This window comes from Malaya genurostris, chromosome 1 (genome assembly GCF_030247185.1).
Source record: "Malaya genurostris strain Urasoe2022 chromosome 1, Malgen_1.1, whole genome shotgun sequence".
Lineage (NCBI taxonomy): Eukaryota > Metazoa > Arthropoda > Insecta > Diptera > Culicidae > Malaya > Malaya genurostris.
The window spans coordinates 152,008,643-152,030,768 of record NC_080570.1 but is presented as its reverse complement, the minus strand read 5'-3'; the positions used below and the strand labels follow the sequence as shown (position 1 = coordinate 152,030,768).

General features: G+C 39.2%; 1 protein-coding gene across 3 annotated transcripts in view; it reads left to right on the top strand.

The window, feature by feature from the left end:
- The window catches only part of LOC131426195 (neutral ceramidase), a 29,459-nt gene extending 8,368 nt beyond the window's left edge, over window positions 1-21,091 (top strand). The window contains exons 2-6 of one of the 3 annotated variants that reach the window (XM_058588742.1): window positions 7,163-7,837; window positions 18,381-18,698; window positions 18,773-19,630; window positions 19,689-20,617; window positions 20,678-21,091. In XM_058588742.1, the coding sequence (XP_058444725.1) occupies window positions 18,552-18,698; window positions 18,773-19,630; window positions 19,689-20,617; window positions 20,678-20,855 (2,112 nt within the window). In that variant the 5' untranslated portion in view covers window positions 7,163-7,837; window positions 18,381-18,551 and the 3' untranslated portion in view covers window positions 20,856-21,091. Of the gene's footprint in view, window positions 1-2,011; window positions 2,364-7,162; window positions 7,838-18,380; window positions 18,699-18,772; window positions 19,631-19,688; window positions 20,618-20,677 lie in introns of those variants that run through there. The other 2 variants (XM_058588743.1, XM_058588741.1) reach the window with 2 other exon arrangements.
- Window positions 21,092-22,126: the final 1,035 nt, after the last annotated feature.

Sequence of the window (22,126 nt, the reverse complement as noted above, 5' to 3'; positions counted from 1 at the left end):
GAATTCGCTCAAACTTTAGAACCCGGAGGTCCGAGTCTCATACACCAATCGATTCAATTGTGCGTGTTGTCCACAAAGAGGTCGAGATCTCAGAGATGACTGGACCGATTATGTTTGTGTAAGCGACTTGCTGCCTTTTTTCAGTAGTAGAAGTTTTACGTACTTGATGATAAAGCGATGTTTCGGAGCAAAGTAAAACACAATTTTCAATACTGCTTTATGCAATTGTTTCTTAGCACCCAGAAGACTATAAACAGCATCATTTTTTATGACGTTTCGATTTTAGCACGGTTTGTTTTTGGCAACATAATCGTCGAATATGTATTAGAAAGATGGCAGTATTTTCAAATTCAAAACAATTTCATATTTATATTGATTTACACTGCTTGCAACAATATTTGCTGGAAGAACACGACTTTTTGCACCCTTATACCATTCGAAGAAGCTCGTCAAGATACTGCAAATTTGTGTGTGAAAAATAATTTCATTAAATTTTCTCGGATATGGCTTAACTGATTTCTACAAACTTAGACTCATATGAAGAGTCCTATGCTCTGCTCCCATATAAGGTTTCTGAATTTCATTTGGATCCGACTTCTGGTTCCGGAACTACAGGATGATATATGTAATGAAAGTAACAAAATGTCACTCATTTTGCTATTAGATGGCTGAATCCATTTCGTCCATCTAACAATCAAATAGAAAGTCTTAAGGTCCCATAAAAACTGCTTGTTTTTTCAGTAAAATCCGACTTTATTAGTTTTTATCCTTATTTAATTTTTATTATTTATTTATCCGACGATGATTAGTGAAAAAAATTCACATTAATTTGTCGGGTATATCGGGTTCACAGATTTTGAGAGTCGACGACTAAATAAACTTACTTCAGTTTTACCGGCATTCGGTTTTCGATCCCGGAAGGTATCCAAACATTTTATATGGAACGCACAACGATTTTTCTGAGATGGCTACACTGATTTTCAAAAATCTCGAACCATTTTCGAAAGTATCGAACTTAATGAACTTAAATAAACGTCTTATACAAAATTAGTGAATTTTGTCCGATTCCGACTTCCAATTTTGAAATTAACGATACCGAAAAATATTCAAAGTTTGGCTCGAAACTATCTCAATTTATTCGTCATACTAATTCATGGACATACGACCTATTTTTGCTTATGCTGGTCTCTGAATTCCGTTTCAGGAAGTACCATAAACTTTAAATAGTTCTTCATCTCATGAAATTCTTAATCAATTTTCACTCATTTGGACTGAAAGGAGTAAATTTATATCTTCGATTCGTCTGGCAGATCCAAAATTTTCATTACAATTCATTTAAAACGACGGCCATTAAAAAAATTTCATGAAAACTAAACACAACGAAGAATATTCACGCGCAAAAAACAAGCTAATTGATAAAAAAGGTATCATCTCTCCGCTAGGTGGATTAAGCACGTTTTTTTTCGTTAGTGGTGATGATAAAAAATGAAATTACAAGCTACCAATGTTACATACTGAATGCACCAATAAATAAATACTTGCGTAGTAGTAGGATAGTACAAAGTCGTAGGATAGTACAAAATCAAATTGCCTAAATTCTGCACTAAGCACTGCAGCATTTTGACGCTGTAGTGGCAGCTAGCCAAATCGGGCTAAAACTTTACTGGTTGATTTTGAGTTTTAATGTACAGAAGAATACGCTTTTCTGGGCACTGCTGCTTGTACATGTGGGAATCCCTAGTCTTGTTTGTTACGGAAACCTGTCCCGGTTTTATTTGCAGCTGCAAATACTTTGCCAGATTATGAGCTTTCTTGGGAGTTTATATGCAAAATCGAAAGACCAAAGACTTTTCCTAACTTTGCCGGGAAGTTACCCATAGTCCAACTTCACGTACGTTTCGTACTTCTTAAGAAATTCATTGTACAACTTCTGATTGGGTTAATAGCTGAGAACTCTTACCAAAACAAAGTAGTTTTATTATTTACCATATCTGTGATCAAGCTCAACAAACAGAACAAATCGTCTGAGCACCTGCCATCACTTATCGGTCAGCAGTGATTTGCTAAACAAATCGCAGGTCAATTGATACGACTCAACAAGACTCAAGCACAGGTGTCCAACAAGAACGTTTCATATAAAACAACTAACCAATTACCGTACCGGCTCAGTGCCAAATCGTCTCGACTGCCAACAAGAACTCGTAACTCCAAACCGGATCGTGCGTAAATTCTCAACCCGCTCGACTAGAGAACACTTGACAGTAGTTTGACGTGTTGTTAGGGTGTCGAACCAATGCAAAAAAAAGTTTCGAGTAGCTGTCATTGACGCTGTCAACATCGTCTAGTTACCTTTGGTTGTGAAGGTAAGTATTTTGGCGTTTTTTTTTTCGATGATTGTGAAGAACAATTCCTTTCTCGGGCTTGACCCTTTGTGCTCCGAATAAACCAAACGCAACTTGAGTAGTTGCATCGCAACTACACTCTCCAGTTACCTTAACGATCATAACTCGAAGGCCACATGCGCCAACGTCGCTCATGAAAAAGGAGCAAAAATCTCCTTGAAGGCAACCGAATTGAGTTATCGCAATTATACAAGTGCCCCTGCCGCGCACAACGGCGGCGTTCGTGAGCGTGCGAGGATTTCATCATCAAGATCAATACCGGCTGGCGTTATTATCTCCAAAGTCGCCTTCTTCTCGCAACTGGCCGCGGAGGACCACGGACGGACGGACGGAATCAGCATGCACCGTGTCAGTCGGTGCAGTGAAACTGGGTACTCGTATTTACTTGCAGATCGTCCGTCTGTTGATCGACGACGGTTGTCGGGTGCTTTCCGTTGAAGTGCTGAATGTGCAGCAATGGAGTTTGCAGTGTTGCAATCGCAACTGCATGTTTGTTTGTTGATTTTTTCTGTTGTTGCTCACTTCACAATTAATCACTGCACTGTGACAAGAGCGCCCATATTAAGTAAGCTTCAATGATAAAGCGCTCGTTGGAAGGTAGATGACCTTACATAATCAACCGGATCGAGTACGATCCGGAATCGGAACAACACCCCCTTCTTCCGCCAATACTGCCAATGACACAGCAAACCTACCTAGAACCGCTTTAACGACATCATACGAAATACCGGTCATCTTGACAAACCAGTATCGCAGTATACTCGTTTCTGTTTGGGTAGTCTCGAAACATCCGAACATACAAGCTGCGCAAGGTCACGAATGCTGCGTGGAGAATTCCCGTTTCGGCTTCCGCGTTCAATGATCCATCATATTTTCAATGCGGCCGCGATCGGTTGCCGGAGACTGTGCGAAGCCTGAATCTCACACATCACGCTGCTGAGGACTGACATTCGCCGACGTTTATAACGGCAATCGAAGGAGGCATTGTTTTTTACTTTGATTGATGTTTTTCAATGGCTACTAGTTTCGTTCATGTTGGTGATAGAAATTGCAGAACAAGGCGATCTCGTTCAACATATTATATATCAATATCAATACGTTGTTATTCAGAATAAGGGTGATTAATGCTAGATGCTTGTCGGATTCAGGAAGGTTATCAACTTGGTAAAGGATTTTGCCGGGCAAAATAAAACCAACACCCGTAATAAGGGCCAGTAAATACATCAAAATTAGCATAAGCATAATACGAGAGAGCCCTTCATGTCGGATTTGTTGACATTAATCAATGAGATAGAAATCTGCCCTCCAGGTTTTTAGTATCTTTTGGTTCCGATTCATAATCGTTAAAACAGCATTTTTAAGGCATTGCTATATGGATTATCGTAATGACGTTTTTTTGACGTTTCGTCTACGATCTATCAGAAGTGTCACTCTAACATTCTGTTCAGCTGCGTTTCGTGTTTGTGCATTGATTATTTCTCTTGAATTGAATTGTTGTTGCCAGGCTGTTTTAAAAATTGCTTCTTTTAATCGTTAAAGTAACGAAATAAGTGAAAAGTGCTGAATTTGTCTGTATTGTGAAATTTAAAAATGTTCAAGTGTTCTGTTCCTGATAATTCCACACCCAAAAGTAAATAAATTTCACTTATCAAGGTGCCACCCGCAGATCATTGTCGGCGTTCTCAGGATCAATCATTCGCCCTTATTCGGAATAACGACGTATTGATTTTTCGATAGAATGTGGTTCGATCGAATCATAGCTACCTTTGATTTTGCTAGCGTTATTGGGAATACAAATGAAATACGAGGGAAAAAACGATACGACGTTATTCAGAATAAGGGCAATTATGCTTGTGACCGTTTTGTCAAGACGATCAAATCTGGAGATGATTTCATTAATCACATGTAAGGTAAACATTTCAAAACTCTTCAAGCAGAATGGAAACAGTCTGTAAACTCAAGAAGAAAAAAAAACGCTGCGGACTCAAGCTCTTTATAAAAAATGGAACATGAAATTTGTTTAGCGCGCAACAAATAAAACTCGCGGCGATGTTTAAAGTCTTTAAGCTTTGACGAATGTCGGCGAAAATCATTAAATCAATGCAAACGTATGCAACAAAAACAGGACTGCTGTTTTTTTGAAAAATCTGCAGCTTTGCTGACAAATCTGCAGACCTAGCATCTCTGCTGCAGAGATGCTGTTATGATTCCAATTGAACTGTCAAAATCGGATCCAGTTTGATTGTTTTCAATTGCCTTGTTGCTCGTTGTTCGCCACCAGTGGGGAGTATTGATACCATGACTGTTGTCATCTCATTAGTAAGAGTTGCTATATTATTTTACCGATTACTCGACATTTACGCCCTTATTCTGAATAACGACGTATTGACTTTTCGATCGAATGTGGTTCGATCGAATCATAGCTACCTTCGATTTTGCTAGCGTTATGGGGAATACAAATGAAATACGAGCGAAAAAAACGATACGACGTTATTCAGAATAAGGGCGTTAATCAATGAATTGTGATAAAATTGGATACAATATCTTTGTGTCGGCTCTGAGAAGCAGTACCGAAGAAAAAATAGTTCTAAATTAGTTCTATACTGTTGTTATAGCGACACGAAAACTCGAAGCGAATGCATTTATTTTCATCTTACGCTGAATCTCACTCTAACTATTGGTTTTCGTATTTTATATGATTATTGGAGCCGTTACCTTATATGATATTTGAAAGAAACGTAAAATAATTTACAAATTATTTATGCTGTTTTCTCACTTACAATTTGAGTAAAACTGATAGATACAGGGATGCCAGGTCACTTTTTCAAAAATCTGTAATCAATCTAAAAACCAGTCTATGAAAATCTGTGCACGTTTCCAGTACCATAACAGCAGTTCAAAATCAATTTGATGACAAAAAAAATCTCACTACCAACACCGCTCTGTACTTTTTGATGATAAACTTAAAAAATCTGTGATTAATTTCAAAATCTGTGAAAATCTGTGCCATTTTTAAAATCTGTGCCGAAAGTTGTTGCAAATCTGTGAACCTGGCATCCCTGGATGGATACAGTTAATTTTTTGTGACACATTACAAACAAACTCGAACATTCAAAAGCTGCCGTTACACGATCATTAAAAGTATCATTACTAAAAAGTAATGCCATTTTTAATGAACGTGTAAGGGCAGTAATGATGAATTCTTCATACAAATTTGGAATGTCATCACATTAGTACGCCCTTATTCTGAATAACGTCGTATCGTTTTTTCCCTCGTATTTCATTTGTGTTCCCCATAACGCTAGCAAAATCAAAGGTAGCTATGATTCGATCGAACCACATTCGATCGAATAATCAATACGTCGTTATTCAGAATAAGGGCGGTAATCATTAGAAATACCAATTCTGTATAAAATGTTCATAACGACGACTGTGACAATAAGAGATTCTCTTTGTTTACTTTCTCTTTCGATTATTACAGTTCTCCTAGCAATCCTTCTCTCCAATTATTTGCCGATAATAATAACTAAAGCTGTCATCTTTTAATCTGCACTGCAGAAATTACTGAGAAAAGCAGGAATATTTCGCAATAATCGAAAGAGAAAGTAAACAAAGAGAATCTCTCATTGTTACATTCGTCGTTTTGAACATTTTATACAAAATTCTCGTGTAAGGGCCGCTAAAAAGTTACTCGCACGTAAATCCAAAACAAGAAAAAAACCGATGCCAGTATTTTTGTAACGTTTATCTCGTTGCCAGATCTACGGTTGAATGTTCGTGTTTTTTTTTGCAACAGAATGTGACAACTTCTCGTAACTTTACTTTTGCCGGTTCGGACAGTAAATGGCAAACGACCGTTGCCTTTACTTTCTGACATATCAGAGACTCGGATGACTCGTATCGCTCAGATGCCTAAATTCGACTCCTCTGGTAGAAGGTAAAAGTTTAGATACGAGAAGCCTTCTGCTTACTTGAATGACCCTTGTCACGTCTCACTTTTCCGCACTTTATTCTTCACATCCTTGCTCTTCCTTGAGTAGTATGGCTCTATAATTTCATATTCTTTCTCCTCTTATAATCTCTAGTTAGTTTGATATCGTTAAAAAACCGAAAAATTGGAATTTATTGAAAAGATCGGAAATAAGGTGCCGTACGAGTTGAAGCAGTTTTCGTGTCGTGTTATTAGTGGAGACGGAAAATCAAACCCGATTAATTCGTCGAAAAAATTAATTATTCAAGTAGATAAAGTATTGTTATACAGGTGGGGGGATCACACCTGTGTCGTGAACTACTATGAACTACTTCCGATTGTTCAAACCATTACCCAGACCGTCTTATAGAATTCAACTAATTCTAAAGTTTTACCTAGTAAGGTGAAGGTTTTTCCATTTCGTCCGCACTTATCCCTGTAACATTCAATCGATGACCGAATACTTGTCCAAAACTATTGCATCATACCAAGCTAGTCCAACCGTACTCCAGCGTACGGTACGGTGAACGCGCCGGTGGCACTTGTTTTATTTTTTTGGTGTTTGGTTTACGGAGCGAACTTGTGGCCTTTCTCACTTTACACGTTCCCCAGCAGAGGATTGCATCAACATCGTCTGTACGGCTGATCAACGGCCGACTAGATGGCCGTTTTTTTTCGAACTTGCTTTTAGTAGCGAAAGTAAACTCGCACAGAAAGCTTGTGAACTTGGATGTGAATTTTTTGGTTACTGGCGAGATATTCTTATTATTTTTTGGTTTGTTTTATCCAGTGACATGTTTTGTTCCATTACTTCGAAATGTGGTGTGGCACCGGGACGTGAAGGATGGTAAGGGTCCTCGAAATCAGTGCTGGGTGAAACTTCCAGTTAAAACTGGTAAACAAGTTACATAATGAAATTCGATAATTTCGGCTAAACGGTGCTCGACGTGTGTATTAAAATTTTGTGTGGGGCAAAGATAAAAAAACACGAGTATGCATCTCAAACCGTAAAACCCTTCCCGCGTGATGATTGCAGTGATATTTCGCAAACCTCTGAAACCGGATCGATTGTAGCAGTGAATGAGTTTAGCCTCAAAAATGGTAAATCTATCACCGCCATTAGTGCATTAGTGGGTCATGTCGGATTTTAACAATGCGCGCAAACAAATAGGCTGGCGCTCTGAAACAAACATACGTACGGTTGGACTGACGACGGCAAAGCACGAGTCTCTGCTGTTCTGCTTGCATGTGCCAGTGCTGCGAGGAAAGTTTTTTGGAGTGATTATTGTTTTGCATAGTGTTGTCACATCGCCGCGTCAAACGCGGAGAGCGGCGTGCATGTAAAGGTCAACGCGTGCTTCGATTGCGAAGTAATGGAACCGATTGCTTGCCGTGGTGACGTTTCTATCGGCGACAGCGATAACGGGAACAGCTGCTTTGTGACGCCACGGAACTAGTCGAATCGGTAATTTTGGTTTGTTATCTTGCTGTTTTATCAGGTGTTACAATTAATTTGTAGAGTTTTACGAAAGATGGCGGTAGCCAACTATTCTTAGTCGCATACACAAATGTGAATATTCTCCTGGAATCTACTGACATTGCAAACGTATCGATTTTTGTGCCTAGAAAATCGTTTTTTGCAGAAACTACTTTAATATGAAGAAATGTGGTGAAGAAAGTCATCGCATTTCAGTGGAAGTATACGGTGAATTACTATGCTAAGTGTCCATAAATTGGATCAATTCATTAGTCGAATCTAAAGAAAATGGTTTTTTGAACGCGGTCGCTTTGGACAACACTTTGAATAACGGTCCTGTAATCATATTCTCATAATAAGCAAAGACACTTAAACAACGATACAAATTGACACAGAAAGTACAATAACAATTAGGATTTTAGCATCTTAGTTAAATTCAACGCTACCTTGCTGAAAAATTACTAATCAGCAGGGCTGGGAAAATCATCGAAAATCAAAAATCGCGCATATGACATAACTACTGTATATGTCATCACATATGATCTTTTTTGATTTTTGTATGATCATGTCGAGTCGAGATCAGTGAAAGTCTAAATTCTAAAAAAATCGGAAATGATTGATGTAGACAATCGTTTCTGATGATGATTATTCAAAAGTGCACAGTTGTTTGTTTATATTTCCAGAAACACGTATTCAAATTAGAATGAACGCGTAAACAAACCACCATTAGCTGTCAAATGATGTTTATTCAGTGAATTTGTGAGGTTATGTCATGTCCAGTGCGACAAAATTTCATTTTAAATCGAATATTATTAGATGAAAAATGAAATTTATTGTCATTGACTGTCATTATATCTCTCTTCATTCATTTAACTTTTGTTGCCATACTCAAATGAAGCTCCCAGAACTCACCGTCAATTGAATAATTGTACCTGGTCATTTGAAGTTTTGCTTGTTCAGTTTCAAGTGCCAAGTAGTGTACCTGCTTCATTGTCTTCGCTGTTGGTAGTGAGCAAGGTCGAATGAATAGGCATGAACATCAATTCGATAACCGAAATTCTCTCCGGCCAGAATTAGAAATAGAGGGTGGCGGTTCTCATTTGAGTTTTCGATTATCACCGGTAAGTTCAAATCGATAATTTTCGACTGCTTGAGATGTTTTGAGATGTGTTCTAAAGTATTCAAATGAAAACTTATGTTTAACCTGCAACTAATATATCAGCTATCTTGACCGGTTTACCTTTAATTTATTATCTTGAAACAGTTCGAATGTTTACATGAACCTTATTTGAAGGCCGCTCTCTAATTCGATTTCAGAGATATTTTGTTTTTTTCCAAGAGATCAACTGACGGTGGTTAAACTCAGCTTCAACTGAAAGAGGAACGAATGAATAACTGAATGCTGCCCGTTTGGTACGTCAGCGAAGGTTGTGTGTCAGAGTGTAAAGTTTACTATAGTAGAATGATTGTCAGTGTGTACCACATTCTATTGATTTGAATGAAGTTTTACTGCACTGGTCATGTCATTCCAACAGATTATGAATATAGAATGAGTTGCGCAAAGTACTTCCACCTGAACGACGCGATGAACAAGTAAAATTGTCGTCATTGTGCCGAATTATAGGTTGTGGAGAAGTCCCACCATTAATTCAAAATGTTTTTAAGCACACGAATAGTTGTAACGTACGACTGAATGTTCAAAACCCGGTGAGCAACACTCCAGTGTTTCATGATGAAAAACTACTAGACGGAAATAAAGCTTCGTTCTTTTACTTTCCGATGTAGTGTTTAGTTTCTCTTTTCCTTGTTTGGTTCCGGTGTGACCGGAGAACAAAATGTATCAGGTTCCTTTGCACACCCCTGTACAATGACGAAATTTAATATAATTTTTATTATCAGCAATTGAATTTCAATTCCATATAGCTATCTAGTTTGACAATGTTGACTTCTTAAGTTGACATGGAATTCAAATGCCCAATATGCAACCCTAAGTCAGGTCATACAACTCTCAGTCGGGCAATAATGTTTCGTGGTGGACTTCCTTGAATATCAGTTCGAATTGGTTTCAAATTATAATATAAATGTATTTTAGTGTTGATCATCAAATATCTGCACAAAAGATTTCCTGTTTTCATTTGTGAGTTGTCCGTTAATTAATTAACTTTTGTCTTGTCACAGCAATTAAATATCTCAGATGGAAAAGTTTTTTTTTATTGCGTACTTTTTGTGAAATCGGTTTGAATCTGTAGTAAATTCAGGAAATCTTTAATCTGTATTAAATCTTGTGAGGTTATGTCATATTTCTGTTAAACCCCAGAGCAAATTGAGCAGCTGGAAATGGATAAGGAGTGTATCGAAAATAAGCTATCCACATACATTTGTGTTGTACGCATGTATTTGTGATGGGTTTTTATACTCTGATCACAGCATGCTGTGCGTTTGGCTGTCAGCTTTCATTTGTTTACTTGTTTGTGCGTTTGAAATTCTGCGTTTTCAAAATGTCGCGAATTGAAAAGGAAGTGAAAATTAAGGTTCTGGACACATGGCTAAGTGAGAAGGGTATTACTATGCGAAAATTGGCGAAGCGGTTTGTAATTCATCATGCCACTGTTAAAACCATCGTTAATAAGTTTGGGGAACACTATTCTTTGGATGAGCTAACAGGAAGAGGCAGAAAACCCGGCTCTTCCAACCCGAAACTGGACAAGAAAATGGTATCTCTAATCATGAAGAACAAATCAATGTCAATACGTGATTTGACCAAAAAAAGCAGGAACGAGTGTCGGAATGATCCAGCGTATCAAGAGGCGAAATCACCTGAAGACCTACAAGAAGCAGAAAATCTCGAAACAAAGTGTAGAACAGAAGGGCCCGGAAATTGTATTCGCATCTTTTGCAGTGTCCGGATGCAAGCGTTTTGATGGACGTTTGAGACTTATGTATAGGAGGACTCAACAACCCTTCCAGATCCACAATACTTTACTGTCGTCGTTGGGGATGCTGTACTGGTCTTCGTACTGGTCGATTCAAGTGGAGAAATTCGGTCGAAAGGTACTGGTATGGCAAGCAATATGTTCCTGTGGTTTGAAGTCAACCACTTTTTACACTATCGGAACTATAAATGCAGAAATCTATCGATCTGAGTGTCTCCAGAAGAGATTGCTGCCTTTATATAACCAGCACAGTACACCTCCACTGTTTTGGCCGGATTTAGCGTCCTATACCAGATCCACTCTCAATTTGCTTGCGGAAAAGGGTATAAATTTCGTTGAGAAAAATATCAATCCACCAAATTGCCCTCAGCTTCGACCCATCGTACGTTACTGGGCAATCGTGAAGAGGGTCTTTAAGAAGACTGGTAAGGCAGCTGGGAACATGCAGGAGTTCAAAAAAATTTTTTGCTCAAGCGTCCAAAAAATGCGATGCAACACTTGTCCGGAACTTGATGAAGAGCGTTCGATCAAAAGTTCGAAAATTCGTGAAGGAATAACTTAAATTTCATCCGGTTTTCATTATGCTCAAGTTTAACCTCGTACAATAGAGGATAAATTTTTAGTTTGAATAAAATATCGTTTTTTATCATAATTTGAAAGAAAAATGTGTGGATAGCTTATTTTTGATACACTCCTTAATTTGGTATTAGGTTTTGCACGAACATAACATAACCTCACAAAAATGAACAGAATAAACTTTTTTTTGATAGTTTTGCTTTAAAGTTTAAAAGTTCATCAGAGGTTCATCATTCGAACTTAAAATTGTCTTAAACACGGTCAAAAATGAATTTGTTTCATCGTGCCGTCATCGTGCAAAACCTAATACAAGATGACATCACGAATGAACTCGTGATAAATAAAGTTCATGTTTGACAGATGACGGTGTTTTGATTACATCTTCATGAACACGTATTCAAATTAAAATGAACATGTAAACAAACCACCGTCAGCTGTCTAACGAATGTCAGTGATTTTAGTGAGGTTCTGTCATGTTCGTGTGAAACCTAATAGAATTGGAAACAGCAACAAATGCATCTCCAGCTTCACGTTTTAGTTTTATTTTTTCGAATAATACTACACTGAGGTCTAATTTACGCGGAGCATACGTACCGCGTAAAAAAACCCGCAAACATAAAACCGCGTAACTTCTGAAATCCGTGTACAAAATACCGCAAAACTAAAGAAATTTTTCTTGATGCCAAATGTTTTAGAAATGCAAGAAACGTCTAGATCTGGTTTAATCTCAAAATATATTGGATTGAAAAAAGTCGAAAATTGTATAATTCCCAAATTTAAATTTTAAAACTGTCATAAATTATGCATCTAGAACTAATACAATCCTGAACATGACATGAAAATGAAAAACACTATGCCTACTGTGTTTCGTCATGACAGTTAAATCGCACATGCTGAGTATCACGAAATCAGTCAGCGCGTGTTAACTTTACGAAAAAGATTTGTTCACTTCTTTTCGCAAAAAAAAAAATGAAAACTTCCGAACCGGAAACAAATTTAATGAACCTCTGTCTTCGGTTTTACGAACCAACGATCCACAGCTCAGCTCCAGTAAAAATCCAACAAACTAACAGTGAATTGAGAGAATTGCATTGTGTTTGTGTGTTCGTAAGACATTTCTTCCACGAACAAGAACCGAAGTCGGTTTTGCCCAAGGTCAAGGTTGGTTTTTCAGCCTGTTACTGCTTTAACTGCACACCTCACCTTCGGTCGGCGGTCAGTTTGCGAATTTGTCCGAACGAGAGGGAAAGTAACCTTGGAAGTAAGTTGGATCCGTCGCCGTGAGGATGATCATTTTGCCGTCGATCGGGTATAGGAAAGTGACAAGCAAGCGCTGGACATGAAAGCGTAAATTGGACGAATGGAACCAGTCTCTTGGGACTCGGAGCACGGAGGAACTTCAGGCGGTGGTGGTACTGGTTTTGACTAGTTGAACGTAGGCTTCGTCGCACGACTACGTGTTTTGTATATTCGTACGTGTTCAAGCGCTGATTGTCATTCCCCACTCAGTGATGAATCGGTTATTGGGACACGCCAGTGTCGTACAGTAGTACGATGCCGATAACAACTTTGTTTTTGATTGGCGAAGATCTGATTCATTCCAGCGGGTGGTGACATTCCTTTCAATAGGTCTTATCTTTTCTTGATTCTTTGTCTTAACTCCTAAGATTCCTACAAAGAATTCTAACATACTTTGCCAACGAGTTTCAATTATCTTTTTGTTTCGTCTTCAATTTGTTAGTGGGTAGCAGCTTCAAGTGAACTACTAGTGCGCCATTGTAGTTCAACTTAAACTAGGCTAAGCAGATGTCAATTCCTACTTTTACTTGAATAATAGTTTTGTTAATGGCGTTGAAACAGCTATGAATCGTAATAAAATTGATAGATCCAAACTCTTTTGGGTGGATTTGTCTAGAGATCATATCAACGAGTTGCCATCTGTAAAACCAGATCAGGATGATTTGAACTCTTGACAGTTCAAGAGTTCTTCGACATTCGATTGTTTTATATCTATGTTATCAACCAAAACTCATCGCAAAATTCAAATGAAGCAATCATTCAAATGTCACCTGCGTGCGGCAGCAGGTTTTTCGTACTTCTTCCGAACTTCCGCCTCAGAAAAACAAAAACATGTTTTGTGTTACAATATGCAAGACGTAGTGGAGCCGATGAACCAGTACCCACGGTCGAAAAAGCCTTCGCCTTTGCCGGACGTTGCAGTTTTGAGTTATTTTCGTATCATTTTCCGCACTCGGAACGCGCTTTTAACGGGTTCACGTTTTACGCCTATCAATTGGCGAGATTAATTGTGAGGTAGACAGAAAAAACAAGCTTGCGAAAAAAAATAATGCGAAATATCCGTGATTTGCTTGTCAACCGTAATCATCTACAGCTCCTCTCTCGGACACGCAGATCGACCGATAGTATGGTTTCCTGTTTACCGATGCCGGTCACGGAATGCACTCGTATACTCGTTTGGACCGAGAATCATAGGCACTTCGGTGGCGTATGCAGTTGGGAGGTCTAGTAAAAAAAAAAAACAAAAGTTCTAAGTGTCAAAAAACCAATCACATTTATCATTCCTAAATAAATTGTTTTCGTTCATTTCGTTGCCGATTAGGCAAGGAATCTGTAGTCGTGTGGGGGGAAATTAGTTTAATTGATTTATCTTCATTTTCACATGTCGCATTAAACTGCATTCCAGATTTGGTCGAGTCAAGCCTCTTAACCAAAGATTCAATTCTAACCAGAAGGACGGTTTTCACATTGGACTGTAATATCAAGGCTTTGATTTGGTTTCGTTTTTCGAACAGCTACATCATACTCGCTATTCATAAGCCTATTGCGTTCCTCAGATAATGTCTTCATCTTCATAACCAGTTTTATAATCTCGTGCGGTAGCGAGACAATGTGACCGTTTAGGAAAACCGAATTTAATATTCATAAACGAACGTTGACTTATAATATTCATGAGTATACACCCATTAGAGACAGTTGGTGCATTCCAGTTAGACGAAGTGTTCGCTTGATGAGATCGTTATCTAGGAACGTAGATTTTGATAGGGCAATCTTCTTTGCTGTCTAATATTTACTCTGACTATAGATCGTGATTTTAAAGTTTAAATTATGAAACTAAGACTGTGGAACTGAATCTAATTGTGAATTCTGGAACAACATTTTTGGAACTTAAGAGTCTGATGTGGATTCTAAACCAAAATTAAATCTGAACTACGAATCTGAATCCTGAATTCAGTATTTGAATTCACTTCCTAAATTCCGAATTCATTTCCGGAGTTCAGGTTTAGAATTCAGAACTCATGTTCGGAATTCAGTTCTACAACTAAATTTGGAGCCTGGATGAGTTTATTTTCAAAATTCTAGAGTTATATTCACGAACTAAATTTTTGATTCATTCCTCTAAACTTAGCAACTGAATTCTGAAGCAGTCCCAGGTTCCGACTTTACTCTTGAATTCAATTGCAATTCCTGAACCCTGATCCAGAATTTAGATTCCGGAGTAGATAAACAAATGATGGCAAAAAGTAAACATCGGAAAAGTTTCACTTATCGGTTATTTTTGGAACCATTCAAATATTTTCAAAAGAACAGAACATAAAATTCTGCAAAATGAGCAATCAGTCATAGTTTAATATACTACCTTGATTAAAAAGGTTTCCGGAATGTATTCAGAAAATTAAAAATACAAGATTATTAATCAAAATCGATATTGTCCCCTTCAAAGTACCCTCCATCGACTTTTGCCATCCAATCCTCGAAGCATTTTTTTATATACAGATTTCGGTATGGCCATCAGAGCCATCTGCGATTTTTCGATAACCTCATCTCGAGTGCTGGAACGCGTTCCATGGAGCACGCTTTCTTGAGTCGACCGAATAGGAAAAAGTCGCATGGAGCCAAATCAGGTGAATTCGGTGGTTGTTGAAAGGTATTCGTTTCGTTTTTAGCAAAATGTTCACGGATAATCAAGATCAAGATGGTGGAACGGTGCAAGATCACCTAAGGCTTAAATCAATAACCAAAATGTCTTGAACGGATCCAAAAGCAATGTCCAACGCCTCTGCCATCCTTCTAATAGTCAGTTCGCGGTCTACGGTCATCCATTCTTTGATTTTGTTGATGTTTTCGTTGGTTTTCGATGTCGATGGCCACTGATAAACGACTGTTTTCCTTTAGAGTATCGTTGCCGAAACACTCTTCTAACATTTGTAATGTCGTTGCACCATTGAAACCGTATTTAATGCAAAATTGTCAATTGGCATATACCATTCGACTCAGTTCATCGAGCTGAGCAATGTGTGTGTGTGTGTCTCACTAGGTTTTCTCGGAGATGGCTGAACCGATTTTGGCAAACTTGAATTCAAATGAAAGGTCTCATGGTCCTATACGGAATTCCTGAATTGTGAACCCACTTCGTTATCATAAGGATGACCAATGCGAGCAAAGCACTTTTCTTATTCTTTATGTTATACTAGTTAATGCACAAACAATCTCTTGGTTTCTTTCAAAAAACGAAGAGAAAAATTTTGAATAGAATACCACAATATTATATGTACATGAGAAAGTCATCATTACACCACTAGGTGGATTAAAACAGGTTTTATTATTAAAACAAAACGTAGCTTTGAGAGGATCGAAGATATTAATTCCCAATCGCAGTTGATTTGGTAAATAATTTGGCAAAAGCCCGTGCGCATGGTGGGAGAATTTTTCAACAACCCCCTGGAAGATTTTTCAACAGTAAGTGCCATGAACAATACAGTACTTATTATAGAAAAGTACAAATAACTTTTCTTTCAAATGTTTGCACCTTCCCCACCTTTTGAACCCCCCTCCCTCCCATGAATCCCCACTCCCATTGAACTTCTGCCCCCTTTTGACACCTCCCTTGAACCCTCCCCCCGCTCGGCATTCCAATCGTTTTGGCCTATGTATCATTCGATATGGCTTCGAGTACACGTCGTATGTTGTCTTTAAGTTGAGCTATATTATACTTTGAATTTCGAATAGCCTTGGATTTCAAATAGCCCCATAAAAAACATCTGGAGGCATCAAATCGGGTGATCTCGGGGGTCAGTCAAAATCACCGTTTTCCGATTTGACTCGTCCGGGGAACAACGGTCGTAATTAATCGATTGTTAGTCGAGCTGTATAGCATGTTGCACCGTCCTGCTGAAACCAGTAGCCATTCAAACCATTTTCACGAACAATGGGCTTCAAAAAGTCATTTATCATGGCTCGATAACGAGTTTTCGTTGCTTCATCATAGCATTGGAAACAATAGGGACCAATCATTATATCCGCACAAATTTCATATCGAACTGTAACTTTTTGGTCGAATAGATGCTGTTCCTCTATTAATTGAGGGTTTTCAGTGGCATATACCAGACAATTATGCTTATTAACGCTTCCATGATGATTTTTCACCTCGAGTTTAACTCGTTTTGAATGTAAAGCTAAACAATTTCAGCGCGTTCTTGTGGTGTGTGTTATTATTTTCACTGGCGGTTAACAAAGTTTGCACAGCGACAAGATAGCGACAAAATGCCGCAAAGATAGCGAAACTGTCATTCGCATCGATTCAACCCCTTCGTGACCGCAAAAACAAAAAATACAAAAATGTTATGAACTTTAGTACAACAGACAGTTTAGAGTGTAAAACAACTGTCTCAATCCTGGCAGAGATGCCAGCTAAAATGTTCAAGTGTGCATACTAGAAATCCTCCAATCCAAGTGTTAAATGTTATAAGTATGACGAGAAACAAACCTGTTTTAATCCACCTAGTGGTGTAATGATGCCTTTCTCATGTATAATATTGTGGTATTCTATTCAAAATTTTTCTCTTCGATTTTAGAAAAAAACAAAGGGTTTGCTTGTGCATTAACTACTACAATATACATAATGAAACAGTACTTTGCTCGCGAAGGTCATCCTTAAGAAAACGAAGTGGGTTCTCTATTATATGCACTTCCGGCACCGGAACCCGAGAACCAAACTCTACTCGTTTTTATTAAAATTTTGAAGATTTTATACAATTTTGCCAAAGCACTCTAAATGACGATTTAAATGTTTGCTGTATCCGAAAATATGCAAAAATTTTTGGTAGGACCATAAGACTATTCATTTGACCCTAAGATTGGGAATAACGGTATTGAGTCCAGTTTAGGTGATGGTATACAATATTGAACACACTTTACCCTATAACTCCGAAACCGGAAGTCGGATCCGAATGAAATTCAGGAATTCCGTATGGGACCATGAGACCTTTCATTTGAATCCAAGTTTGTCAAAATCGGTTCAGCCATCTCCGAGAAAACCTAGTGAGATTATTTGACACACACAATTGAATGGTATATGACACAATTTTTACTAGTCGGTTTTTCAAGTGATTGCATAATCTTTCTATACGATAAAGGCTAAAACAAACAAGAACGCAATTTTATAAGTCTGTCTAAACTTGATCGTATATAAAAGTTTCAAAAACCTGTAAAAAGTCTGCAAAATTGTCGAGTCTGCTTACAAAAGAAGTCGGCAAATTTATATGCGAATCTGAAACCTGACACCGGTGATTCTGACGCTCATTATTTTGTTATTTTGCGGAAATTCCGTTGCATTCTATGCCTCACTGAAAACCACAATAATTCACAAGATCTGGCTTTATGGACCCGTAGGTCTGAGCCAAATGTCACTCGAGCGGAAAGATCATCTAAGCCTACTGTGTTTTTTTTGTCGCCATTCTGCAAAAGCGGTTTGGGTTGATTTCAGAGCTACCGGATATTTTCACAGAAAACCTGATTTAATTCTTAATAATGAACAGCACTTCAATCAATTTCCTTGCTACGCTTCTGCACGCTCGGCATTACATCTGATATTCCGGAAAACATTTCCCGTTTGCATTTAATTGGTTCGATTCTGGCAGGGGATGCCAGAAAACTATGCTAATCGACAGTTTCAATATTCTCCACTGAACAACGATCGATCTTCTCTCTGTTTTATCACGCAGAACCGGCACCGGCTGGAGGAAAACAAAAAAACTGTGCACGACAAAGATGCCATTGTGAACCGAACCACTGTAGAGAACGGAAGCGAAGCGAACCCGATCCCAAGAACGGACACCGACACACCGAAGTTTAGGAATTGTACCGAGTGCCGCCGCCGACAGCGACAGTGAAATATGATAAATATTCAACACCTGTGCCGAGTATGCTGCGTGTATCTTTTGCTGATTAGCCTGACAGCGATGACGTCAAATCTGGCCACCGCCTACCGGGTTGGTGTTGGACGTGCCGACTGTACCGGGCCGCCAGTGGAGATAACTTTTGTAAGTCCACACATCACATCTTAGAAGTCCTTTCTTAACGGCTCAGCTTATTTTTTTGTTGTTCTGTTTTACAGATGGGTTATGCACAACTGTCACAACGGGGAGTAGGGATCCATTTGCGTCAGTATTCACGAGCGTTCGTTTTCGAAGAATCCGGTAAACGGGCGGTGTTTGTAAGTGTGGACGCAGCCATGATGGGACATGCGGTCAAACGTGATGTCCTGGCGGTGCTACAGAAACGATACGGCAATCTGTACAATGTGAACAACGTTGCCATCAGTGGGTCGCACACGCACAGTACCCCCGGTGGGTTCCTGATGTATCTGCTGTACGATATGACCTCGCTGGGGTTCGTTTCGGAAACGTTCAATGCTTTGGTACGTGGCATTGCTCAGAGTATCATCCGGGCGCACAACAACATGATCGACGCCAAGATTTACGTTTCGGAGATTGACGTTCAGGATGCGAACATCAACCGGAGTCCGAGTGCGTACGAAAATAATCCGGAAGAGGAAAAGGCACAGTACAAGGATAACGTCGACAAGCGAATGGTGCAGATGAGGATGGTCAACAAGAACAATGTTGTGTTTGGGGCTATCAATTGGTTTGCGGTACATCCGACTTCGATGAATAACACTAACCGGTTCGTGTCGAGTGACAATGTGGGATACGCTTCCGTCCTGCTGGAACAGGAACGCAACAAGGGCAGCCTGGTGGGTAAGGGAGAATTCGTCGGGGTGTTTGCCTCGAGCAATCTTGGAGACGTTTCACCGAACATCATGGGACCGAAGTGTGAGAAAACCGGTCTACCGTGTGATGTTCTAACGTCTTCTTGTCCGACCGGAGCGGGAGCCTGTTTTGCTTCCGGTCCTGGCAAAGACATGCACGAAAGTACGAAAATCATTGCGACTCGATTGTACAATGCGGCATCGGTAAGTGAAAAACCTTCCCAGTTCTAGTCCTCAAATTCATTCGCTTTCCTCATTCCAGCAACTGTTAAGTCAAGCAGGTGGTCGGCAGGTAACTGGTCCAGTTGGTTTCGTTCACCAGTTTATCGATATGACACGGGCGGAAGCGATGCACTACAATCCACGATCGCGCGAGTTCGAACTGGTCCGCGGATGTTTGCCGGCGATGGGATACAGTTTTGCGGCCGGTACCACCGATGGACCGGGTGCTTTCGATTTTCAGCAGGGTACCATCACGGACAATGCACTGTGGAATGCGGTTCGGGATTTCATCGCCGAACCAACGAACGACGACAAGGAATGTCAGGCACCGAAACCGATTCTGTTGGCGACGGGGCGGGCAAAGTTCCCGTACGACTGGCAGCCGAAGATAGTGCCGACGCAAATCCTACTGATCGGGGACTTTGCTATCGCAGCCGTACCGGGAGAGTTCACCACAATGTCCGGCAGACGGATGAGAAATGAAATTTCTCGGGCTTCCGTGGCGGCCGGTGGCAACGAACTGCAGGTTGTCGTGGCCGGTTTATCCAACATGTACTCCAGTTACATAGCGACACCGGAGGAATACGAAATCCAACGGTACGAAGGTGCTTCCACTTTGTACGGACCGCACACGTTGACGATTTATCTTCAGCAATACAAAAAAATGATCAAATCGTTGGTTAAATCCGAATCATTGGATGCGGGACCAACCCCGCCCTACCAGGATGACAAGCAGATTTCTCTGAACACGGGGGTTATCTTCGACGGACATCCCATTGGGCGGGAATTCGGCAGTGTGAAAATTCAACCGTTCAACACGTACGAACGGGGAGACACGGTTTATACGACGTTCGTCACCGGAAATCCACGAAACAATTTGATGCACGACAAAACCTACTTCACCGTCGAGCAGAAACAGATCGATGGTAATTGGACGGTGATTGCGACCGATGCCAACTGGGAAACGAAGTAAGATTTTTCTCTTCAGATTATTAAAACATGTCAATTAATATTTTATACTAATTTTAGATTCAAATGGGAACGGCAATCAACGATCTTAGGTTTCAGCGATATCGAGTTCATGTGGGAAATCGGACCGGATGTGAAGTTGGGAACGTACCGGATCCGACATTTTGGCTACTATCGCTATATACTGGGTGGAGTTTATCCGTATTCCGGATCAACAAAGACTTTTATCGTGGAGTAGGCAACCGATGACAAAATCGAAACAAATAACAAAAAAAACATTGGCGTTTGTGAAAAAAGTTACAGACACTTGTGACGACGGAACGAGATGAATGACTAAATGAAGTGTTGTTGATCAAACGTGAAAGGATTAGGTTAACGTAAAGCTACAAATTGGAACCAAAAAGCCTAGTCAATAAATGATATCTGTAGTTTGGATAAGCCTAGGTTAGCAGTAAAACATTTAACTTATGAATAGCGGATGGTTTTTATTATTTAGAGAGAAAAACGATCCGAAACATATTACATATAGAGCGAAGAAAGGGCTGGTCTTTAAATTTCTTCATTATCAGGTTAAGGAAATAAAATGTAATATTTTTTCAGTAACAACATGGGAAATCTCATATTTGACATTTGAGTTTTCTCAACATTCCGCAATATAAAATTTGGTGACGTGCCTTAGTATTGGTATTGGCCATCCTTTTTATATAGGCAGTGATGCTGTAGGTAATGAGGAAAAAAAAGACGAATTGGCAATAACTGGAGGACGTGGTATACTTCTTTCGCTTACGAATATCGACAACCATTTCCAGTTCAGTTTCTAATCTGATTTAAAGATCTAAATTCAATTTCAAAATCCTGGTCCAAGTTTCGAATTTCACTCCAACATGCAGGATCTGAATTCTGAAACTGAATTTAGTAATTAAATTCTGAATTCAGCTCTGGTTCAGAAATCGGTTTCAAAACTTAGAGTCGGAGTTGAGATCAAAAATTTTGATTCAGAATCCAGATCTAAAATTCATATCTTGAATCAGAAATATAAGCTCCGAGCTTAAATTTATTCAGTTCCAAAATCTAGTTAAAAAATCAGCTCCAAAAATCTAGTTACATATTCTATTGTCCTATATTCTATGAGTTTTCCTATGCATATGGTACAATTATGCGTAGAACGGCAGTATACTGGAACTAAATTCTGACATTCTGAGAAAAAAGACGGGTGAGTAATGTCAGAGACATAGCTGGATGACGTGAATACGAATAAAACTGACATGCAGGGTTGTTACGACCGCGCGGTTCCTGCTCATATTTTGGTGCAGATTTCACGTGAAGTTCAAGAAACATTATTTTACATTTGTGAATCATTTGTTCGAAAAAATAAGTTCTTTGCAAATTTTTGAAGCTTGTGAGTTTTATGAAAACGTAAAAAATTAAAAATGGGCAAACGTTTCAGCAATTGACCGAGCAGGCCGAAATGGAGAATTTTCACCTTGAAAAAACCAAAATTTACGAAGA